Source organism: Falco peregrinus, chromosome 6 (assembly GCF_023634155.1).
Source record: "Falco peregrinus isolate bFalPer1 chromosome 6, bFalPer1.pri, whole genome shotgun sequence".
In the NCBI taxonomy this organism is placed as follows: Eukaryota; Metazoa; Chordata; class Aves; order Falconiformes; family Falconidae; genus Falco; species Falco peregrinus.
The window spans coordinates 84,351,332-84,375,858 of NC_073726.1; the positions used below are offsets into that span (position 1 = coordinate 84,351,332).

General features: G+C 42.7%; 1 protein-coding gene across 11 annotated transcripts; it reads left to right on the plus strand.

Annotated features, from left to right (window-relative positions):
- Positions 1-175: 175 nt before the first annotated feature.
- Positions 176-24,327, plus strand: STYK1 (serine/threonine/tyrosine kinase 1). 11 transcript variants are annotated; one of them, XR_008747838.1, is made up of 14 exons: positions 182-588; positions 1,763-1,841; positions 2,320-5,351; positions 5,890-6,424; positions 14,052-14,156; positions 15,064-15,207; positions 16,172-16,420; positions 16,744-16,925; positions 18,581-18,664; positions 18,906-19,114; positions 19,354-19,394; positions 20,324-20,420; positions 21,122-21,996; positions 22,038-24,327. XR_008747838.1 is itself a non-coding variant. In XM_027782864.2 (11 exons), the coding sequence occupies exons 3-11, from the start codon at positions 14,090-14,092 to the stop codon at positions 21,324-21,326; spliced, it is 1,278 nt and encodes a 425-aa protein (XP_027638665.2). In that variant the 5' UTR covers positions 633-5,351; positions 5,890-6,424; positions 14,052-14,089; the 3' UTR covers positions 21,327-24,327. The 11 variants fall into 11 exon arrangements, 1 of the variants encoding a protein (XP_027638665.2); XR_008747839.1 differs by having other exon boundaries at positions 5,247-5,351; XR_008747836.1 differs by having other exon boundaries at positions 176-588; positions 1,763-5,351.
- The last annotated feature ends 200 nt before the right edge of the window (positions 24,328-24,527 follow it).

Below are 24,527 nucleotides of genomic sequence, written 5' to 3' on the forward strand. Positions count from 1 at the left end.
CCGGCCGTCGCCCACCTGTGAGCAGCCCGCTCCCCCTGAGGGGACCCTCCGCCCGCCCCGCCGCCGAGGCCGGTGTGAGGCGGCCCCTCCCGCGCCTCACCCTCCCCTTTCCCGCCGGCGCTCCGCCCCGCCCCGCGCTCGAGGGGCGCCGCCAGCGCGTGGGGAGACAGGAGCGGGCGGGAACGGGACACCAAAAAACCCGCCGTTCTGCCCTCTCCGTCCTCTGCTAGCCGCTCGGCTCCCGAGCTCACGGACTCGATTAATTCTGTGTTTCACGAAAACAAGCACTTGGGTGAGCAGCTAGGCGGCCGACGGACAAGGGGAAAGGCACGGGTTCGCCCCCGGCGCCGCGGCAGGGAGGCGCGCCCCGGCTCTGGGCCCGGACTGTGGCACAGCGCCGTGTCCCGCCACCCGCCTCCTTCCGGCGCACCCGCAGCCAGACCCGGCCCGCGGCCCGGCAGGCCCCTCAGCCGGCCTGGCCAGCCCCCCCCGAGGCCTCTGGGGTAGGCCGGGCCTGCTGGGCAGCGCCTTGTCCCCTGCCTGCCGCGGTGCCGTAGTTGCCCTTCCCCGGAGGCTGGACAGCAGGAGGTAACCCCCTTCCCCGCTTACGGCCCCGCAGGCTGTCCCCGCGGCCCCCCGGGCTGCATAGCCCCCTTACAGTAGCCCGCTGGGGGCCTCCCCTCACCCTCCTGCGCTGCCGCCCAAGTCAGGCCAGCTGCTGGCAGTTGACGCTGTGGCAGGACTGGTCACACCAGCTGGCCTGTCATTTCTGGAACTGTCCTGAAAGTAACTCAAAAGTTGCAGGCTTGAGCCCGAAGTTTGAAAGTTGGGTGGTACCTCTGCTGCTGTTCTCTGGGGGTCCATCTCCCCGCCTGTGGGATGGAGGGAGACCTCAGGCCAGGGCCTGTACTGACTGGGCATGGGGCAGCAGTTTCAAACTAGAAGAGACTAGGTGTAGGTTAGATACAAGGAATACATTATGGTGAGGGTGGTGAGGCACTGGAGCAGGTTGCCCCGAGAAGCTGTGGGTGCTCCATCCCTGGAAGTGTTCAAGGCCAGGTTGGATGGGGCTTTGAGCAACCTGGTCTAGTGGAAGGTGTCCCTGCCCGTGGCAGGGGGGTTGGACTAGGTCATCTTTGAAAGTCCCTTCCAACCCAAACTGTTCTGTGATACTAAGATTGTCCTTAAAAAAAAAATAAAAAAAAAATTGGGAGAAAGCGTTCCCAGCAGTAGGCAAAGAGTTTGCTGAAGACTGAGCAGCAAGACTCAAAGTTTGTCAAGTGTTTCTTCTCTGAATTCTTGTGACTTAAATTGAGTCCCATTCCAGATCAATAGCCAAACCTTAAACAGTTTGGGTTGTCTCTTGTTCTCCTTTTACATCTGTACAAACACAAACTTAGTCCTATTTTTAAATGATCAAGTATATTCGTATTCTCATCATGTGTGAAGCTTACTCATCTCATGCTATCACCCCTCATTTCACTGCCAAATAAGTAGCTGGTTTAAAGATGGCAATCCATCTTCAAAACATAGTGAAGTTTTTATTCACCAAAGTTAAATGAATGCTGCAGAATTTATCACAGAGCACTACACTGCTGAAGTTTTGCAGCAGTTCAAAAGTAGTCAAGCAAACATCCTTTGAGGTGTATGTAAGTTAAGTTTGTATTTGGTGACACATCCTTGAACCACAGGATGCTAGAGGCTGGGGTAAGTATTAAGGGAAGTATCATTTTATGTTGTTAACAGTCTTGCATTTCCTTAGGCACTCTCGCTGCCAGCTGTCTGAGGTATAGTACTAGGCTGATGGATCCTTGGTTTGAGGTGGCACAGTCATTTCTTAGGTAATCCCAGCTCCTAAATTCTTTGCCTTTAAGCTGTCTCTCATATGCTGCTTCCCTGCTGTCGTGTGTGTGTTATGTCATGTGGTTAAAAGGCTGATTTTTGGTCTAGTGCTGTTGCTTTTTAATAGTGCTTCATTACTCTGTGAAAACCTGGGCAGCAAATATAATGTGTTTATGCAAGTGATTCCAACAGCTTAGTAGCCACCTTGCTACTGCATTGTAATAAATGTACTATAATCCCTTGGCAGGGAGACTGGTAGACAGGAGCATGTTTTGTTTCTGTTTGAACATGCCCTAGTTTATTTGTGATCTCTACTCTAATTAGGACATAGCAATGTGTTAGAGGGTGAATTACAGGTGTAAAAATTATATTATTAAATGGAATAGTTCTTAAATGCATTTTCATTTAACAGTGTTACAGCTCTTGATGATACGTACTTTCTAGTTCTTCTGAGTTCTCTATGGGCATCTTTTCCAGGGGATAGCTGGCTCCTTTGCTGCTCCTGTGTGTGAATCCCTGCAATTTATTCCATTCTGAGACTGGCTGTTTAAGTCACTAGAGGTCTGTTCACCAGCTTCTAGGTTTTGTCAAGACGAGCTGTTGGGTTTTCACTGGAAAATGTAACAGTGTAAAAATGCGGTGGCAAAGAGCAGGAATTTAAGCAGGAAATTTATATATTAACGGAAAGAGAAAAGGTAAACGTAATGGAAAAATATGCATACATATTGTGCTCAGGATGTTGGCTGCTCAGAACAAAAGCACTTAGGAGCTAGACAGAGTGGAACTGAAGTGATACGTGCTGCACCTGATTTACAGTGTAAGAGTTCATCTCAGCCCTGGAGTTCTGGGAGAGACCTGGGTACTGATTTTGGCAACCCAGATTGCTTCTAATCAGGGAAGTTATTTCTTTCAAGAAGAGGAAGACAACAGAATTTAGCCCAAATGTATGGCATATAACTTTTGATGTTTGAGCAAGACATGTAAATCAGGAGCTAGGTCACCCTTTGTACCTATGACATCAGTGTAGAGAGAGAGGATTTTAGTACTTAAATTGCTTTACAGAAGTTCTTACGACCTTGTATTAACTATACAGAGAACCTAGGGCACTATGACCTTCACTTTGTTTTTCAGCTGTGCTGAATGAATCCCAGCTTCTGGGCCTGCAAAATCTCCCAAAGAAATCAAAGGGGGAAACTGTACTGTAGCCTGCCTACAGCATCTAACCAACCTTCAGGATCTTTCCTGAGCATCTGGTTTGAGAAAGGAGTGCTGACCAGACCAGTGATTGCATGAAACCGTGCAAATGAAATTTCGATTTAGACTTAAGAAAATAAGTTGGGAATGATAAGGTCTAATGTGGCAGGAAAGTGGGGAAAAAACCCTATCATTAGATGTGCCTAACCCTGCACAGAGGAAGTGCTAGCAAATTTCTGGACCTTTAACTGACTGAAGAAGGTTGATGCATAATCCTTCATTTCATTTCATTTTTGTAAGGAGAAGCCTTTTTGTTTGGTTGGGATTTTTTACTTTATTTCTTTTTATATAATACTCCCCCTCCTAGCCTTTGTTAATTTGGAAATTTTAAATAACAAAAACTGCAGGGAAGAACTGAAAATCACATTAGAACTACCATTTTCAAGAAAAATCTAAGTATTAAATAGGCAAATAAATTGTTCTCAAGTCACAAGAACTGCCATCTTGAGAAGCAAAGCTCATGAAGCAGAACAGACTTGGGATAAGGATGGGAATTTTTCTTTCACTTCTAGATCATCTGTTCTGATTCTTACTCTAGTCAGTGATGAATAGGTGGCTTGAAGAAACTAAAGAACCGGTACTGAGCCTTTCAGCCTCTGTGAGCTTAGGTTGACCAAAAGATCAGTCACAGTCTGCAGCTATAAGGCACGGTTTTAAATCTTACGTTAGGATGTGAAAGTAAGTCGGAGACCTTACAGCCTCCAAATTACTGCAGGCAAAGTGAATACCACAGTGACATTTAAAAAGGGGATCCTTTCAGGTTCAGCTTGCTTTTTCTGGTCCAGCAGCAGTTACTCTGACGGAGTATGCTTACCTTCTGGAAACTGAACTGCAAAATTCGCACCCTTGTTAACAGTCCTAGCACACAGGACAAAGACTGAAAGGTTGGTGGTTGAATTGCAGCTTAGTCCCAGAGATGCTTCCTGAGGCTACTGAGCAACTGTGTGTGGTTTGGATGATTCCTGGGTGTGCTGTAGCTATCTTGGAGATAAAGAGGATGTTTTTGTTAATAAGGCTGCTAGTCTATGTCTTTCAGTGTGCCTAATAATACTTGTTTAAGGAAAAAACAGGACAGAGGCAGTTAACAGGCAGTGTTTTCTTTGTGCATGTGCACACAATACAAAACACAGCAGGAAAAAATTGTTTTTCACAGGACAAAACATGACAATAAATGACTGCTGTCCCTTAATTTAAACAGAGGGAGGGGCATGTGGGTCAGTGAGGAAGATTATATGGTCTGAGGCCTGAACTCTGAACCATTAAAATATCTTCTCCAACCAGTCAGACTGGGAGCACAGCAGAGCCATTCACTAGGGAAACTAAAAGCTGCAGCAGTTGCTGCTTTTGCATATGCATACTTTGAATATTAACCCTTTGCCGTGCCTGCTCTTTCTTCTGCAGTTTGGGGCTGTAGAAACTTGAAAGAAAGAGCAAAAGGAGGAATATTGCCAATTATCATATCTTTAAACAGGAATCTGAATAGGTTCCCCAGGTGCTCTTGAGGGTGGTGCCTGTGGAAAGTAGCACATTTCAGTAAAAAACCCGTTTAAATGAGGAACCATCCTTCACATTTTAGCCACTTTTTAATGGAGAGTGGGGTATAGGACGGAGCCTCTGCTCCTTCATGGAGAAAATACCGCTGAGGGTCAATGCAAGTTAGTACCAGAGTAAGAGGAAAGCTGAAACCAGAGTCTGAGCCTACACCCTGCAGCTGTTGTGATCTTTCTAACTCAAGAAAATTTTCAGTCTAAAAGTTGTCTCTTCTGGTGTCTCAGGGGATGAAAGTCCACATCACAGAGCTATTTCATTCATACTATTTTGCCCACTTCTGCTAGTCTCTGTAGGGAGATCAAGGAATGAGGAAAACCACTTCTGTCTCTCACTATTTTGCACACACGGACAGTAAATGGCAGCTGAAAGAATAATCCCAGAGAGAAGTTTTGGATGTACTAGTGTACAAATATATAGATATGCATTCTCTCTTATGGCTAAATTAACTACTGTGTTTCAGTATCTAAAACTATTGCCTCTACTGCACTTAAAATTTTCCCACAACATAGTATATGCAGCACTGAGGTGTTAACCAGGAGTAGGTGAGTTTTGCTCAAACGGTTGGCAGAGATCATATCATCTTCTACATCTTCCCAAAGTCACGTGCGTGGTGGTGTCGACTGTGAAACGAACTTTGTCTCTCAACAATAGGTCTCATGTTGTTTCCTCTTGTAATGCAACTGCCTCTCACCTGTATGAAGTAGGTAAGAATAATCTTGTACAGACTCATATAACCAGGAGTCAGGAATGTGAAACTCTGTAACACATGATTTTTCAGTGACTGCGGGGGGGGGGGGGGGGGGCAGGCCAACAGGTTGGGTGGGAAGAAGGTCCCCAGAACTAAAATGCTGAGGAGCTGAGGTGCAGTGAAGATTACACCACACAGCTATGGAGGACTGAGGGCACCAGCAGAGCACAGCTGTCACCCCAAGGGCATCAAAGCAGGAAGAGGTCACAGGGCAAGTTCAGGAATATTATCTGGTCTGGTTGGGAAGCTCAGGATGGATTTTTGAAGGGGTTTTGTAAGTGAGGGTCATTGCCAGCGCGGTGTGGGAGCTCCAGACTGGACTCGTGGCGCGAAAGGTCAGGGGAAAGCTGGTGGCAGGGCTGGAAAGTGCTGGCACAGATAACCCAAGCAGGAGAGATACAAATGAGTGAGCCAGAATGTTAAAAAAGCCTGCAATGCTGCTGTCTGTAGTCGCATGTCTTGGTATTACTAATCTTTTCTCTCTTCATTTGCAGATTGTCTTCCAGATAGAAAGCTTTTTCAGCGTCTGGAGTCATGGGGATTTTGTACAGTTTTTCTGTTCCAAGAACCCATTTTTTCTAAAAATGAACCTGTAATCTGAAGTATATGATTTCTGTTTATTACATTACCCTAGCCCTCTTGATCTGTGTTTGCCTGCCTTTCAAATTACACTTCATGTCCCTGCCCGAGGACTCTTGCTGTCTTTGTCATCCACCGGGTGAGCAGCTGCTGCGCGGAACCCAGGCAGACCCGTTTTACAAGTGTGTGCCTACCTGTCAGCTCTCTGTTGGACGTACACTCAAGCGATCTCCCTGGGGAGACAGGTGAGAAGACACTGTGGAGTAAGGAATTGAAGCTGGGCAGGTCTGGGGTAGGAAAATCAGTGAGGAGGAACTTAGTCATAAGAATTACAACCACACAGTGTAACCATCAGCGTTGCCAGGAGTGGCCTCAGACAGACTGGGAACTGGCAGCAGGCAAGCTTCAGGAAAAGACTACCGCAGGGCAAAGAGAAGTGGTGTAATTCAGGTAAGCGAGTGAAAACACTGCTGGAAGATTAGCTAAGATTAGCTAATTAGTATTTGTTTTTTTAAAAAGAAAAATACTGTAAAGTCTATATGTCTGTGTATTTATGTATATACATATGTGCATGTACTTACTGCTTGTATTGAAATTACTTATAAATTTCTGTGATTATAATGGCATTGGGGTTTGAGGAAAAAACCCAAACTCCTGTACACACAGGTTGCTTTAAATAACTTATAGACACATTGTAATCAGGAAGAAAATAACAAAGGAAATGTTTCGTATAAAATTAGTCTCAGTTCACTGAAACAATGCAGGGCAGTGCTATGCATGTGTGTATAAATATGTGTGGTGTTTGGGTAAGTAATACATGCCTAGGGCTGGATTCAGAACTAATTAGCATTTGACCTCCACCCCTGTTGCTTGATTGTAAGGAAGCTAACTAATCCAAAGTGGTGCAGATATCTAGATTTTTCTATGTGTTTACCTGCTTGCATGTATCTGTGTGTATGTGTGTGTGCATGAGCTACTGATTAGATTATAAACAAGATCTGTATTAAATGCACCAAAATCCCATGGAAAAGTTGGGAAATTGTGAAGCTAAACTTACATACATAGCTTCAGCTCAGTTCCCTTGTGGCTGTGCATTTATTAAAGCAGATTCATGTTCCGTGTCTTAAACCATTAATGCAGCAATGTGATATCATGCAGTATTTTTATCACACAGTGTTTTTTACAAGAGCTACATGTATACAGGGTGCTTTGAAAGAATCCTTCGTTCTTATGTCTTGTCACTGCTTGTTTTTTCATAGCTTTTCAGAATATCTGTATTGAGTTTGTGCTAGGTTTGATAAAGGCTTAGTGATAGCAGTCACCACCAAAATCAGAAGTAATCTCTTAAGAAAGAGGCGGAATGGCTGGCATTTTAAAAAGTATTGTGTGATTTTGATTACATAAAAAGAAGTCATAGGTAAGAATGTGCTGTTGTGTTTGGCCTCTAGATTTTTCATATTCCAAACAGCCTGCTCACAAAGGGCTTCAGGTTAATGTATTCCTCACCTTTTTTTTTCCCTTTTATTATTTCAACTTTTATTTGGCAGATTACCTGTGAGGGATTACTTTATGTGACCTTAGTTCAGGGCAAGTGTGATCAAGATAGATGTTATTTTTTCAGAAACTATAGTAGACCATGCCTGCATTAGAAAAAAATACTTTTGTCTTAATCACAATTCAGTTTCTGTACCATTTCACACTTCAGTACTCAGACTTCCTCATGCTGCACAAATAAATTAATTTTTGTGAGAGTATCTGAATTTAAGCAAAATTTAGCACCATAAGAACTTGCATATCTCCACTGATATGGTGCCAGTTTGGACAAACATTGTTAGCATAAAAGCACAGCAGTGCAGAGTCCTCCTGATTCATATTTCTCAATGCACTGGCATCTGCTGACTGCCTGTTTTTCTGCTGTCTTGAAAAGGAGCCAGGTTTGTCAGAAGTAATTCACCTGCTCGGATAGCAGCACGGCTCCTTATTATTTGCTGTTTTCTCTATGGGCTAGCTCTTCAGAAGCAGTCAGCCCCATTTTCTTTCACTCCTTTAGTATGCTTCAGTAGCAGCTAGCCTAGGTTTGATGTTCAGGTACTGCTTCTAATTTTGGACCAAGAGAAAATCTTGGGTCACTGTACATGATTTTTTGAAACACTTCGTTTTCTAGCAGGGTGTTGCAGCTACCAGCTGTTGCAAAAGCGAGTTGAGAGTACCAAATCTTTCTAGCTGAGATATTATTACAGCCAGTACAGCAAGCCACAGTGTATTATCAGTAATCCTTGTTCAGGACAGAAGTGAGGTGGCTTTGGTATGTTATAACCTGGGTTGACCTGTCAGAATTTCCCATTCTACACAGCTGGAGATGCTGTTTGGTAACCCACAGGCACCTTGTAGTGAGGGATGAGATGACTCAGTGGGCCAGGGAAACTTTGCAAAGATATCATGATCTGCCAGGCCATTGGAAATAGTCACTAAGGTCTTCTGAAGGCAGAAGAGACAGGATATGTAGTCTAACAAATACATAGTTTTTTTGCAGAAGTATGTTCTTATGTCACCAAGTTGTTAGGCTTGAAGCCTGTGGGATGTTTATTATTTGGTTTGGATGCTGCATTTACTAAATGGTGGACGTTACAGGGGAAGAAATCAGTTTCACTGTTCGCTTTTCCATGATGCTTTTCTTCTCCCTCTTCTCTCACATTCAATGTCCACAACTGCTTGGCTATCCTGAGCCCACGCATTGTGATTTCACTGCCATTATGGTTCCTGCAATTCCTTGGTAGCTCCCCTCCCTTTCAACTGCACAGCCAAGGCAGTGCGCTTGTGCATAACGGTTGCCTGAGCCTTGAACGGTGGCCATGTTCAAAGGTCATATAAAAGAGGAGGAGAATAATAAAAGCAGTACAGAAATAGTGACTGGAAAATCTGGAGAGTATGGTTCCGCCACTGTAAGAAGTTAAATAGAAGGCATCATGGTTAAAGGATTTATTTTGTCTTTTATCAGTCAGGCAGTATGCTGGACTGAAGTAATTACTAAGCTGTTCTTTACATGCCTGTAGTCATAATGCAGTTGGTCCTTATAATTAGTGCATGAAAAACACCTGTAGGAATATTTTTATAATAAAGTTGTGTGCAGTTAATGCAGGCCAGGAAATCTGGAGAAATAACTACATTATTTCCATATCAGCTTACAGCACAGTTTAAAAGGTCCAATGAAGATCCAGATGAATCTTAGCCTTTATTTTTATCATATTTAATGGACTTAATAAGCTGTTTCTTTACACAGAATAGCTAATCAGTACTCAAGGATTTACTCATTTGCTCTGATGATGGGAACTGATGTTAGTTCCCAAGTCAAACGTATTCATTGGCAAAACTGTGTATTTACCGTGAATATGTACAGCATCTTATTTTCCTGAACATGGCAGGAGCAAGCAGCAGGCAGTTTCTGTGTGTGCAGTTCTTTCTTAAGCTGTCTGTTCCCATATATTCATTGCATGGACATGTAAGACTTTATATTTCTTTTTCTTTCCATTCTTCACCACAATGTTTGTCACTCAGGCTTCCTGACTTTTATGTCCTGGCACTTTAAATAGCATAAATTGAGCCTGATGAGAAGTTTTAAGTCCATAAAAAGCAGGAGAGGATTGGTTATTTTAGGGCAGCTCACTTTCCCAATCCAGTTTACCACATTGCCATGTGAATGCTTGTGCTAGTGCTAAGGGATCAGTCTACATGTGGGAATGGATCACAGGGAACTGGAAAAATCATAGTGGGGCTTATGCTGTCACGTAGTGCCTGTGGATTTGTGCTGACACAGGGAATGGTTTCACAATACAGTTTAGACGAGTTAGCTGTTCACCACCCTGGGTGGCAGGAAGTCCGTTTTCCCTGTTCCTGGTTCTGGATGTGTCCTCCTGGCACTTCCTCGAGCCTGCGCTGGCACTTGTTGAATTGCTTGGTGAACTAATGCCACTCACTAAAACGGCAGGAAATCACTATAGGAAAAGAACAGTGATTTTTTCCTGCTAGGTTAGTGGTTTGAATCAGTTTACTGTGTGATCAACTGCACAGCAGGGAGCAAAACAAGGATTGGGAAGAGAGCAGAGAGAAAACAGATAGTCCCTTTTTTGGCATTGGTGCCAAATCAGCTGCATTTGCAAAACCATATTCACATTCATCATTGAGGCATCCTGAACTGGTTTAAGCAGCCCCCACAACTGCCATATTTTAGCTGCTTATTCCTGTCACTGTGTTGCCCTCTGTGCTTTGTATAAATTGCCAGGGCAGCAGAACAGCTTGGCAAACAAACATGGCTGAAAACAAAACACCACCTTCTCCCCCAGTGTTCGTGCTGTTGGCAAGCATGCACAGAGAAGCGTTATCAGCATAGGGCAGATATGGGGCTAATTAACCTGGCACTGTCGTCAGGCTGTGAAACTGCTGCGCCATGCACAGTTCACCAAATAGTCTGCTAGTAGCAGGCTGTAAATGCTGTTGAGTGTAGGTTAGCTTCTGCTAAGGTTTTGCCTTGCACCTCATTGTGTAAGAGCAGCCACTTCTGCTATTTCCAGATACCATGGTCTTCGTTGTATATTTAGCTTGGACGTGGGGCTTTGGATTCAGGTATTTGCCAAAGAAAGGCCTGACTGTGTCGTTGTTGCAAACTGCTTGGAACTGTGTACTATCTGAACGTTGTTGGTAATAATTCATTGAGCATTGTCCTCTAGGCCAGTGTATCTGCGTTGATTCACATTCATTTCCCCCTGCCCCAGAAAAACCTCCCATGTCTCCAATTCTGTCTAGTGGAAACCTTGTTCCCTCCAGAGCTCTGATCAGTGGAACAAATACCTTTTCAGTGAAAACTCATTTACAAAGACCTTTACAGCCTCTTGTTGCTCCCATTTAGTCCATTGTGTTGAGAAGCTTTGTTTTAGAAAAGTTCATTTGCTTTCTGGTCACTGTCATCAAAGGGAAGGTGTCTTTCATGAAGGCTTTGAAGTCTGAAACTGAGCAGGAACATATCAGCCTTGGCATTCTGAAGGAAGAGTGGCCTAGTACTGTGGTCATTACCTGTTGTCTTTGATTTTTGTATTGCACTGCCAAGTAGTTTACTTAAATAAGGTGTTAAGTCACGTTGATGTGCTGCACAGTAGATGAAAAAAAGATGCATGTCTAAGAGAAAAAGGAAAGTTCCAGGTTTTGTGTAAACAATGAAAACAATGAGTTTCAACTGAATGAGGAAAAGATCAGAATAATCTGAATAATTAGACAGGCACAGGCAAGGAGAGCAGACTGTTGAAGCAAATATGTTTTTGAAAGTAAACAATAAAGAGAAATTAATTTCAGTGAGTGGACTTCAGTGTATGTAAAAGTGTAATGAAAAACCAGTGGAATAACTAAGCTAACATTTACTTGCGATTGCACAAATTATCTAATGCAAATTCTAAATGGAAGTAATACAGGATATGTTCTGTGCTCATGATCTGGTCTTGGTACAACAAAACACACAGACAAGGAAAATCAGAATGCTGGTGAGGTACAGGTTTTGAACCTCTTAAGGTTATTTTTGTTCCCCTTATCCTATCTTGGTACTGGTAAACTGTCTTCATATAATAAAACAAGTGGCTGAGCACTGCCAGTATGCTTTCTGCTGTGTGGTGAGTATGCATCTGTACATTGAAGGTGTTAGTTCTACATAACCTCCATATGTTCCCCTACTGTTACACTGCCAAAAATATATATTAAAGGTAATAACATGAGATCTGTGGATTTCTGAGTTACCACTCTTCTTGTGAGGATGGAAATGTAGGAACTGCAACAATGTTACTGTTAGACAAGTAAGCTCCAGAACGAGCTAAGTCATTTGGTCCCGGCCTGGAAAGTAGCACTTCAGAATTACCTTATTAAGTGCAACTTCTTTTCCTGCTTCCTAAGTTTTGCAAGAGGATAAACACAGAGTGTAAATTGACTTGTCTGATCCAACTTTTCCAGTGGTAGCACCTGTGCAACTCCATAAACAACAGCAACAAATGAGATTGCCAGTGTTTTTGTTTCTGGATCCCATAATTTTGCCCTGAGTATGGTTAGAAAACATGGGTGCCACCCACCAGCATCACTGATGGGAGGTGCGTGAGGGAGTAGGTAGGAATCTTTTTTTACGGATGGGGGACCAGTGTAGACACGGTTGCTGTGTCAAAGCTTTTTCCATGGATCTTTGTGACAGTAAAGTATGTTTCTGTGTAAGTACAAGTTGGTATGCATGTGCTTACATGTGCCTGTGCATGCACATGGTTTAAATGTATGTGTGTATTTCTAGTGAGCAGCTGTACAAAGCAAAGCCATTAGCTAGTATTAAGGTGGAGCTTGGACTGTTTATAACTCGGATTATACAACGTGATTGCTGGCTAATGATCCTAAAGTCTGTTTTCCTGCGATTCTGTCATGTTTGTTCGTATGTGTCTTTCATACCTGTGTGTATCTGAGAATGAAAGAAGTTAGGACTGATCCTTTTACGGTGATACCTGTGTATTTGTGTGTAAGTCCGTGTATGTTACAGCCAAGGTGGGTTGACTTAGTGCTTTCAGAGTGCACCTGAAAAGCCTGGTGTTATTACTGTTATTGTTCCTTTGACTGGATTCATGTTGTAGCCACACCCTGAAACCAGGTGAATTTACTAGCATATTAAGAATCAAAGGAAATAAAAAATGAAACAGACCTTTTGTGATACCTGAAAGTGCAGATATATTCCATTTTCCTCTTTCTGCTTTCTCTGTTGTGCAACTGGTAAAGCATAATTTCACCTCTTAATTTTAAGCATGAGTACAAACGCTGTTTAATGTTTTATGCATCACCAGCTTCTGTAAAACCATATTAATATCAGTAAGAATGCCATATTATTAACATTTGCCATTGTGGTTAATTGCCTTGAAATTCATAGCTGAACATAAAGTAAGTACTTAGAGGATAAGAGTCCCAATGCCTATAAAATGTTCTAGATAACACTGTTTGTGAAGCTGTTGAGTCTTAAATTTTTGGCAATGTGTAAAAGAAACAGTGGCTAAATGTACATGCCTTGCCTTTCTGTCAGCCATCACTATTCGCCACATTGATTTTAGTAATTTAGAAATAGTAATCCTGGTCCTCTGCTGGTGTAAAGCAATGCAGCACCACAGAGCCTATTCCTATTTTATAACTTCAGTCCTCAGTAAGGATAGTATACTTAGTGTAGCAGTGGGGCATTTTCTAAAATGCTGATGTGTTCTCCCCCTGTAATGTATAACAGCTGGAATTCTACATCAGGGATGTGTTTTGGGAGGCCTGCCGCTGATCTGCAGTCCTGCACACACTGGTGAATCTAGCCCTGTCTGAGCAGGGTTGAACACATGACAAATGCACTTACACAACCAGAAGGTTTTGTAGGTGTATGATTGCACATGCCAAGGGATTAGTGATAGCTGAAATTACAGCTGGAAAGGTACATGCTTGCACAGACTCTGGGTTTTCAACTACAAATGCAGAAGAATTCCAGACATTGTATTTCAGATTAGTTACAGACCTGTAAGTGTTAAGGTACCAGAGAGCCCTGATGACAAGACTTTATTTCTCCTTGTCTTTGTGAAGCAGTAGTATGAGTTGTGGCTGGGGCTGTGGGCAAGAATGACAGACAAGTTTTATACGCGTGCTGCTGATCTGTTAATTTCTTATGGACATATGTTATAGAAGGTAAAAGGCTGAGCCATTCTGGCATCTAAGTGTGTTAGCGAGAAGTATTGGCTATTCTTTAAATACAATTAAGTTCATGACTATGAATTTTTGTGCGTATACCAGCTTGTAGGCCTAAGGGTACCTGTTTGCTTGTGAAGCACTGCAGAACAATCTTAATCTTAAATTCTTTCTGGTCTTGCAGTCTACCATTCATAGGATTTGATAGTGGATGTCCTCCATCGTTCTCTAAACATCAAAGTCCCAGTGCTGCTTCATCACACAGCCACTGATCGTAAGGGGTAGAAAGCTCACTTGTTGTTCCATAAATCATCCTTTCTCCTAATAAATTCCATTAATATTCTTTGTGTCTGTGCAGAAGACAGAGGTTGGAGACCCACTTGCTTGTAATTGAACATGGCAGGGGATGTAAAAAGATTCACACGCATGCTACTGGAATGCAACAGCAATGACAAGCTGTGTGGTAAGATTCACAGATTCCTTTAAGTAATAAGCTTTCACATGCTGAGCAGGAAGTCCAGCTTTACTAAAAAGTGGGCCAAGCCCTTTCCCCTCCTCCACCTGCATCCCAGCCCACACAGAAGGATTTGACTGAGCTTTCCCTGCGTTGTGTCTCGGGGGAGAAATTTTTAAGGGGATGCAGCCTTTGTGGTGGGATTCATCTCACATAATTTTAGTCATTTTAGAGTATTTCTGCTTTGAATGAGACATCATATAGTCATTAAAGATTCCCTGCAGCTTCCCTAAGGACCAGTCTTGTGAGACTTTGATTTCATGACTTTCTGTTATCTTCGGGAACTGAAACGTGGTCTTGGCCTACCCAAACATAGCACTACTTCCAAATCTGGGGACACAAGAGAGTTAGTACCTGCAACATCCTTGTTAATTGCAATGTCTTCTGGTCAAGTTCCAAACCAGGTGACCACGCCCTGTTCTCTTTAAAATGCTCCATGTAATTTTAATAGAAGGAGCTGAAGCTGTAATTGCATGTGTATTTGTGATGGCATAGCAATATCCAGCCCTTCCCAGCTCCCTGCTGTCCCTCTGCCAGGGCCAGTTCTGTTTCACTGGTGGATGGTACTTGCACATGGCTACAATTCCTAGTGTCTGTGTTAAGGCATCTGAATAAGTGACTTTAGGTTTCAGAGTCCCAGTGATTTCAAGTAGTTTAGATACTCAGCACCTTTGAAAAATAGAGTGGCAGCACTGACAGTGTTCAGTTGCTATTCCAAGGAGTGGAGGATAGATACACATGTTTTTGGGGTTGAAAGTTACTGAAATGGGTTATTACTACTTTGTTATACAGAAACAATGTGCATGAGGCAGTGCTGTGTCTTCCTTGGTTTCATATTTTGTTTTTCTGCTGACAGTTCTGCGTGAATATCAGACTGAAGTGATTGTTGTTCCAGTTCTCCTTGTGGGTTTTTTTGTCATTGTGCTAACTGTGATCCTTTGGCTCCACTGTCGAGGCTTGCGAGCAAAGCAGGAGCAATCATCATCGTCTGGACACCAAGGTAAAAAAATATTTTTCAACCAGAGAAAAGAGTGTTAGTTTCAGTAGCCAGAACAATCCCATTTCCCTGTTGCTTGAGCAATGCTATTGTTAGACAGTAGCATTTATGAAGAGCCAGAGTGGTATTCAGCAATCCGGTCAATGTTAGAAAAACTGGGAACCACTTGCAGTAGTAGTACTGAAAACTGTAGTATAGATGGATCTCAGAAAGCCTAAAGCAACATACCATATATGCTGTTTAACATAGTGTGGTAACGTCGCTTGAGAGCTGCAGAGTGTGTTTATGTAACAGCCTTTTAGAGGCTTCTGTAAGGAGAGTTTCACCGGAGTAATTATGAATGACAGTCGTTTTGATGTAGATCACACCTGTTAATCCATTTTCTATACTGTCTTTTAAGAAATTTAATTTTAAGCTGCTGTCTCCCACTTCCTATGGAGACAACAGGAAATAGAGCAGGGACTGGTGAGGGGGTAGGGAAAGGTTTGTTGGTGCCGCAAATACATGTTGCTGTGTGGAAATGAAAATCCAGTTCTGAGCTGATTTTAGTTTTGCAGAGGAAAAGGTCTCTTCAGCGTATATTAAGGGAAATAATTGAGAACAAAGATAAGGCCTTTGTGGGAACACCCTGTTGCTTTCATAACAACCAGTAGCTGGTAATAAAATGGTCATTGTTTCAGCACATGGGAATCAATTACAAATGTGTCTTAACTAGAAAGTTTACATAGTTTAATACAGTAGAGATCTCTAGACTCATTCTGCCTTTTCATCCAATTGAGGGGGAGATAAGCTCCTTCTCCTCTTCAGGGAGCAGGTTAAGTAAGATACAATAGCAGTTCCTTACTTTATTCTGATTTCCAAACCAGTATGGAACAAAAATGAAAGAGGATAGGATGATGGGCATTGCCATCTACTGCAAGAGTTCAGCTGTCTGTTTTTACGTATCATGTGTATTTGCTTATGTCAGTGAATGACAAGAATCATGAGGAATCCAGCTCAACAGAGAACCATTACATCCAGCTGACTGAGACATCTGTGGAGGGCCTGCTAAATTCTGCATCCTTGACTCTGAAAGAACTGGAGATCCCACGAGAGAAACTCTTACTAGGCACCTTGCAGCTGATAAAGCCTGGCTGCTATGGGAGTATCTACAGAGCACAACTGGCAACTGGGAGCCCTGGGAAGACTAGGACTGTAGTCTTGAAAGCCTTAGAAGGTAAGGCCCATGGTCAGGATCCACTTCGGTACAGATCTCTGCATCAAAGACATGATGCTGGGCAGAACTTTGCAGTCATTACTGGACAAGAACAAGCTGTGTTCAGTATTATATTAGCTAGTCAGAGTGGTGTTTGGTGGGAGTGTCTTGGTAGGACTAAAGAAGATTGTTCATGTTGATTTTAAGCTGCTCACCCTGTTCTTTGCAGCATCCATTTTGTGTGTGTGTTTTGTTGTTTTGAGGGTTTTTTCAGGGGGCGGGGTGGATGGAGTGCAGGTTTTTGTGTTTGTTTGTTTTTTTGGGTTTTTTTTTTGTTCTTTCAGAGCTGGCTAGTCCCCAGAAAGTAAAGGATTTCCTGGGAAGGATTAAATTCCATCAAAATCTTGGCCGTCATGAGAACCTCGTTGAATTGATTGGATGCTGTGTCAACCAGCTCCCACTTTATATGATCATGGAGGATGTGTCTCTTGGTGACCTGTTGACATTTCTATGGACATGTCGGAAGGTGAGTCAAAAGAAGTGATAATAAAATATCTTCTTAAATTCCTTAGGTACATACCTATCCATAAGTCATAGATTATTCTTTTCATCTCTCCATGCATCCCTGTTTATCATTCTAATCTATTTCCATCCCCCAAAGAAGTTCTGCATGTTTAAACTGGAATAGAATTAGTGGATATCTCAATTGATATGATACAATTTGGAGAAGCTGACATACTTTTGTAAAGCTAAGTACTACTTTGCAAACAACTGGAGTTCTTGAAGGGTGTAGCTGGAATAAAAGTGACAGTTGATACAATTAATCTGAATTTCTAAAATTTTTAAAATAATGTCTCACTCCAGATGCTTTTAAGAAAGGAAAGCAGTAACAACACCAGGGAGAAGGTCATTGAATGATAACTAATTGATTAAAAGACAGGAAACAGAGCGTAAGAGTGAAAGGTTGATACTTGCACTGGAGAGAGGTCACCCATCTAGGACCTTGTGCTGCTCTTTGCATGTATAAATAACCTAGAAAATGGGATGACTGTGGTGATGATGGCTGCCAGTGATTCCAGCCAGTAAAGGCAAGGGCTGACCCTGAGGAATTGCAGAAGGATCTTCTAAGATTGAGAGACTGGCCAATAAAAAGAATAGATGAAATTCAGCACAGTTAAAAATGAAATGATACACATGTAGAAAAGCTATGTTAGCTTCACATACGTAATGATGGCCTCATATCTGGCCATTGTTGATGAGGAGTCATGGGTCTGACTGAAAATATACAGTCCGATGAAAAATGTTAACTTCAAATATTATGCGTTAGTAAGAATGACATAGAAACAGAACTCTGCCGTGTCACTATATAAATTCATGATTCTCCTACACCTGGAACACTAAATACGGAGAGATTGCTTGCTGTCTTGTCCAGCAGAAGGTTGAGGTGATAGCAAAAAGAGCTCTAGTAAGTGTAGTGTTCAAAACAAACAAATGGAAGTGGTTCTTCATGAAGTGGGGAGATGACTAATGGAATTCCTTGCCACTGACTGCTTCAGGTACTGAAACTTTACGTGAGTACAAAACAAGAGTGAATACATTCATGGGACATAACCGTTCAAAGGTTACTGAACATTTGGAAACCATAACCATCTCAGGAAGTCGTTAAATTGAAAATAATTGGGGTCTGGAAAACAGCACAGGAAAAGCATTCTGTGCTTACCTTACTCTTTCTGTCATCTGGGCATCTAGCTAGAGTTGCTGTTACAGGCAGGGAAGTAAGAGAGATGAACTGTTAGTCTCATACCAGATAACAATTTGTATGTTGTGAACGTGCTTTTCTACTCATCATTCTGATTTATAATGTATCTTTCATTCACCTGTATGGATTGTCATTCTGAGCTGTCATTCTGCCCATTTCTAACCTGTTAATCTCTTCTCTACCCTTCAATTTACCCACCAGTTGTCTCTAGTGTATTTGTCTTACCTGGCCCACCATACATCCGTCAACATCACCCATCTGGGTACCCTTATATTTCAGTCATTTTATGACCAATTGTAATCTTATGCTGGGGGAGCATGAGATTAGATAGTACTCATTTTATTAGATGAGAAAAAAAACATTCCCCAGTACCTTACAGCTATGGCATTTGTTTCAACCAAGATCTGCTCTTTTGTCTCTAGGATGTAGTGACAATGGACGGTATCCCCTGTGACCTTACTGAGAGGCAAGTGTACGAAGTTGGACAGCAGGTTGCGGCAGCTCTGGTAAATCTGCTCACATTTGCTGCATTTTTTTCTTCTTGCTTGATTGCAACACAAGTCTGCTTGGTGGCCTAAGCGCTGAGGATTTGCTTTGTTAAAACTGAGCCAAATATGTTTGCATTATTTTGGTGAGCATACACCTGTATTCCACAGTGTGGAAGAGAGGCATAAACTAACTGAATATTTGTATCAATTAAAATTCCTTTTAAAATGATCATGGTCTCTTTCTTTTCCAACTTTCCAGGCTTACCTTGAACAGAAGAAGTTGTTCCATGGTGACATTGCTGCCAGGAATGTCCTCCTTCATCGCAACTTCACTGCTAAGCTCTGTAGTTTGGGTCTAGCCTATGAAGCTCACACATACGGTGCCAACTCAGTCACACAGATTGTGCCAGTCAAGTGGCAGGCACCAGAGCGGCTCCTGAAGAAACCCTTCAGTATCAAGGCAGACATGTATGATTTAAGTTTTGGACTAGAAGTTCCATCTGTCTTCCAGGCCTATCTCTTTCACTCCTTTATGTATCATTTCATGTCCTGAAGTTCACAGTAAGGCATATCTAGTCTCAGCAGAATGCCCCACTTTATAGCTCATACTTCTCATTTCTGCAGGTCATGCCTAGTTTTTTCTATGTATTTCAGATAGATAGATGGCTAGAATAGAAACAACATTGATTTTTTTTCTTTTCTTGCAGATGGTCTTTTGGAATTCTACTATATGAAATGATTACGTTAGGTAAGAAGATTTAAATATAATAAAAAAAATATGTGAGGAAGCAGCAAATTAACAAGACCTAAAATCTCAAATTTTAGAATGTAAAATTGGGCCATTTAAATAAGCATCCTGTCTTTCCTAACTTGCAAAGTTGTGACAATTCCTTTTAGACTTTCTGTCAGTGTGAATTGCAGTAGTCATGGTTTAACCCCAGCCAGAAACTGAGTACCATGTGGCTGCTTGGTAACTCCCTGCCTCCCCCGAGGGATGGGGAGGAGAATTGAATGGAAAACTCGGGGGCTGAGATAAGAACAATTTAATAATTGAAATAAGATAGGAGAAAAAATACCCAAAACAACAATAATAATGATAACAATAGCAATGACAATAATAATAACAACAGTAATTATAATGGAAAGGAGGGAGAAGGGAAGAGGAATAAAATCCAAAGGGAAGGGAGAAAAAAAAACAATTGATGCACAATGCAGTTGCTTACCACCTGATGACTGATGCCCAGCCAGCCCCCAAGAAGTGATCGACAGGCCCCGGCCAGCTCCCCCTGGTTTATGCACTGAGTACGATATCCTGTGCTATGGAATGCCCCTTTGGTGAGTTCAGGTCAGCTGTGCTGGCTGTGTCCCCTCACAGTTTCCCGTGCCCCTCCAGCCTGCTCGCTGTCAAGGCCTGAGAAACTGAAAAGTCCTAGACTTACTATAAACATTAGTTAGCAACAACTAAAAACATCAGTGTGCTATCAACGTTGTTCTCACACTGAATCCAAGACACAGCAATGCATCATCAGCTGCTAAGAACAAACAACTCTATCCCAGCTGAAACCAGGACAGAAAACAATGGATTTTGGTAGGGAATGAAGACATTCTTACACAGAGACTGCTATCTGCAGCCATTACCTTATATTTTTTCTACTGTTACTCCTTTTGCCCTTCCAGGTGCTCCACCATATCCTGAAGTGCCACCTTCTGACATTTTATCATACCTGCAGAGGCAGAACATTATGAGGCAGCCATCAAGCTGCCAGAAAGCCATGTAAGACTTTTGCTTTATGGACAATTGGAACTTGAGATCTTGCAGAGCCAAATGGAAGTGGGACATAGAAAACTGGATCTTACAGAAAGTCTCTTAAGCCTAGATTATACAAAACAGTAACCTGTTAGCTGTGGAGACTTGTTCTCACATATCTGCCGCATCTCCTCACTGGATTCTGCTGCATGAAACCTTGATTGCCAGAACCTTTCTTTCCTGCTTTTGAAAACAGCTTTTTCTCTGTTTCCTTTTCTGCCCTTGCATTTTGTTGCTCCGCTGCTTCCCTGCAAGAGGCAGGACTATTCTGGAGTAACCTTTATCTTCTAAGATGCAGGATTCTCCCCGAAATACACAAAGCATTCACGGGGAAGATCTAAGGCGTTATATGCCCTTTTGTGAAGACGTAATTTCTTTTAATATTCAGAGGCTTCTTCCACATGCTGTTTCAGAAGGGAATACCAAATAATCTGTTTCCCATTTCCCGTACTCGCTCACAGTTGACATCCTGGCAAACAAGTGCATGCCTTTGTCCCCACACATTATTATGTGGTTGCAAATTTCAAAGGGCCATTGAAAGAACTTTATATGAAGCAGAAAAAGAGGAGGTCTCTAGATGTCTTAAATATGAGATGACTTGACTGTAGTAAACTTTGCTTGTTTGGGGCTTCTCGTTCTCAGTGCTTTACTACTTCTCCATCTTACAGGTACAACATCATGAAGTCCTGCTGGCAGTGGAATGCAACTAAACGGCCTTCTCCAGCAGACCTGATCTGGTCCCTACAAACAGCTATAAAGACCAGCAATGGCTGTGCAGTACTGCAGGTGCCTGAGCTAGTGGTGCCTGAACTGTATGCTGATGTTGCTGGTGTTGATGTGTACAGTCTAGTGAGGGAATACACTATACTCTGAAGGACCCTTTCACATATTGGTAAATGAGAAGTCTCCAAGTTTGCCCTTCCTAGATGCTTTGCAAGTTCAGAATGAGGTGTATATGTTGGGAGGGATCCCTTTGTTTTTCAAACACGTTATATCAGATCTCTCCTCCATGCCAGAAACAACAAACTGTTATCATCATTATTATTATTAAATCAACCTGTTGATGTAATTCTGCCAGTGGTCATTTGGAAGCAAAGTGGATTTAGGAAGCTGTAGAAAATGTCATGAGAAGCTTGAGTTAAAGGAATGTGTTGGGTTTGCGTGGCAAAGTTTTTGTAGCTGGGGGGCTACAGGGGTGGCTTCTGTGAGAAGATGTGGAAAGCTTCCCTCATGTCCAATAGAACCAGTGCCAGCCAGCTCCAAGATGGACCTGCCACTGGCCAAAGCTGAGCCCGTCAGCAACAGTGGTAGCACCTCTGTGGTAACAAATTTAAGAAATGGTAAGAAATACTGCACAACAGCAGCCAGAAGAGAGACATGAGAGTATGTGAGAGAAACAGCCCTGCAGACACCCAGGTCAGTGAAGAAGGAGGGGTTGGAGGTGCTGCAGGTGCTGGAGCAGTGATTCCACAGCAGCCCATGGCGAAGCCCACGGTGAGGCAGGCTGTGCCCCTGCAACCCATGGAAGTTAATGATGGAGCGGGTATCCACCTGCAGCCCCTGGGGGACTTCATGATGGAGCAGGTGGATATGGCCAAAGGAAGCTGTGACCCTGTGGGAAGCCCTGGGCCAAGAGGGCTCCTGGCAGGACCTGTGGCCCCATGGAGAGAGAGAAGCCCAGGCTGGAGCAGGTTTGCTGACAGGACTTGTGACCCCATGGGGACTCGTGCTGGAGCAGTCTGCTGCTGAAGGACTGCACACTGTGGAAAGGACCCATGCTAAAGCAGTTTGTGAAGAACTGCAGCCTGTGGGAAGAAGCCACTTTGGACAAGTTTGTGGAGGCCACACTGGAGCAGGGGAAGAGTGTGAGGAGGAAGGAGCAGCAGAACTAATGTGATGAACTGACTGTAACCCCGGTTCCCCATCCCTCTGTGCTGCTGGAGTGGAGGAGGTAGAGAAAGTAGAGAGTGAAGCTGTGCCTGGGAAGAAGGTAGCGGTGGGGGGAAGGTGGTGTAAGGTTTGTGTTTATGTCTCATTATCCCACTCTGATTTTGGTTGGTGATCAGTTACTTTCCCCAAGTTGAGTCTGTTTTGCCTGTGACGGTAATTGCTGAGTGCTCCCCCTCTCCCTATCCCGCCCCACGAGCCTTTTGTCATATTTTCTCTCCCCTGTCCATTTGGGGAGGAGGAGTCATAGAGTGACTGGGTGGGCACCTGACATCCTGCTAGGGTCAGCCCAACACAAGGAGGTTTCTGGAAGTCTCTCCCCATCCTTTCTGTTCCAAGAAATTGTATCAGTTGGGTATTCAAAGGAGGAGACGACCTTGGGAATATGCTGTGGGGCACAGCCCTATAGGAAAAAGTGTACGGAGTAGGTAATACAAATGGATAGTTTTCTGTCCGTTCACTAAGGTCCTGTTCAAGACAGTTGTGTTCTTGTCTTTTAAGTGTTCAATAAATACCTGGGATTTCTCCAGTGCTTTATACTCAACTTCCCACGGGTGAACGGGTACTGTATTTAAAAGAAAAACTAAACAATCCGTGCGTATCTGTGGATGCAGAAGTTGTTACATTAATGTAATACATCTTCATGTAGAGTGTTCCTTCCCTGTAGTAGCTATGGGATCAAGTCAGTACTCCAAGACAAAAGTCATACCATGCCATGCTTGTCTTAGGAAAAAGTTCTTACAGACCTGAATTTCTGAGGGATGGGCCTTAACCAATCATTCCTTTGAGCAGAGCAGGTCATTTGTTCATGTGCTTCTCTTTTGAGTTGCTAATTGCTGAGTTAATTATTTTTGGTTTTTTTGGGGACATCTGTCCATCGTTACAACAGCTACTGTGAAAACAGTATGGAAATATTAAGTGTACACCAAATAAGAAAGGCTGATCTACAGTAAAAACAACATATGATGAAAATAAACCTGCATAGTGACATTGTTGTGTGATTACGGCGAGAATATACTATAGCCTGCCACTGTGGTGACACCTTTGCTGTATGACTTCCACAGTGAGGATCTGGGTATTGGACATGCACTTCTGAGTTACCCGATGACAAGTGTGCCAGTATGTGGCATTTTGTGAATACTGTGATGACAACAGAGATACTGCAAGGCCTTGCATATAAACTACACAGATAACTTTGGTAATCATATGGAAGAGGTGAACTTTTGCCCAGTGAGCTGCTCAATATGAACTCAAGATTCAGCTTAAAATAATAATGTGAGAAAGTTAATGTATGTACTTTTCTTGTAAGCCATTCATACGCCATGCCTGGATCAGTGGATACGTGTTCATTTGAGTTCCAGTCTTGTTTCCACTACAGATTTCGGTGACTAGGGTTGTTGCACTTGGTGATTTAGGTGAGTGCACGTGATTTGACTATTCAGGTTATGAGCAGGCTCTGGCTGTGCAGAAAAATTAGTAGTGCATCTGCTAAGACTTGCCCTAGGACAGCTGAGGGGTTAAGTCCCAGTGGAAATGCACCTGTATGTTTTCAGTGTCTGCCTGGAAGAGGAGTATGTCTCTTTAATAAAAAAAAGTGGGTTTTTTGCTTGTTCAGCACTTGTATTTTATAATGTAAGCTGCAAAAAGCTGATCTGAAAATATTTGGTCATTGATTGTAATGAACATGCAAACTTTGTAAAAATTCAGAGGCACTTAAGTCATTAACATTTTCCCATCATTTCAAAAGAAGCAGAATCAGTCTCTGAAACAGATTTTCTCTTATGTCTTCTACTGTTTGTGGTTTCTAAGTTGACAGTGCCTTGTATTTTTTTTTCTCTGATTTTTTTGGCACTTTAAGCTATAAAGGTTCTTGTAAAAAAAGAATCAATGCACATTAAAGGAATAGTTTTACTGTTTTGTGTGAAGAGTGGTTTCAGTGTTCACTCCGTTATCCCTCCAATTGGCATGACCCTTGTATGTGTTTGAAGTCGGAGGGCATTAGCCACCCACAAAAGCCTGATTGCCGTCAGTCACGTCCACCAGGTTTCAGTCTTTCTGATAATTTCAGAGCATGCTGCAGACCTGCAGCATCCGATAAGGCCAAAATTATGTACATTAGCCATTAGG

What these genes read in the sequence shown, in the direction of transcription:
- STYK1 (XM_027782864.2), top strand. Translation starts at nt 14,090, where the DNA reads ATGGCAGGGGATGTAAAAAGATTCACACGCATGCTACTGGAATGCAAC. An exon ending in AGTCTTGAAAGCCTTAGAAG is followed by an intron (nt 16,421 to 16,743) that starts GTAAGGCCCATG and finishes TTGTTCTTTCAG; the next exon opens with AGCTGGCTAGTCCCCAGAAA. An exon ending in ATATGAAATGATTACGTTAG is followed by an intron (nt 19,395 to 20,323) that starts GTAAGAAGATTT and finishes TTGCCCTTCCAG; the next exon opens with GTGCTCCACCATATCCTGAA.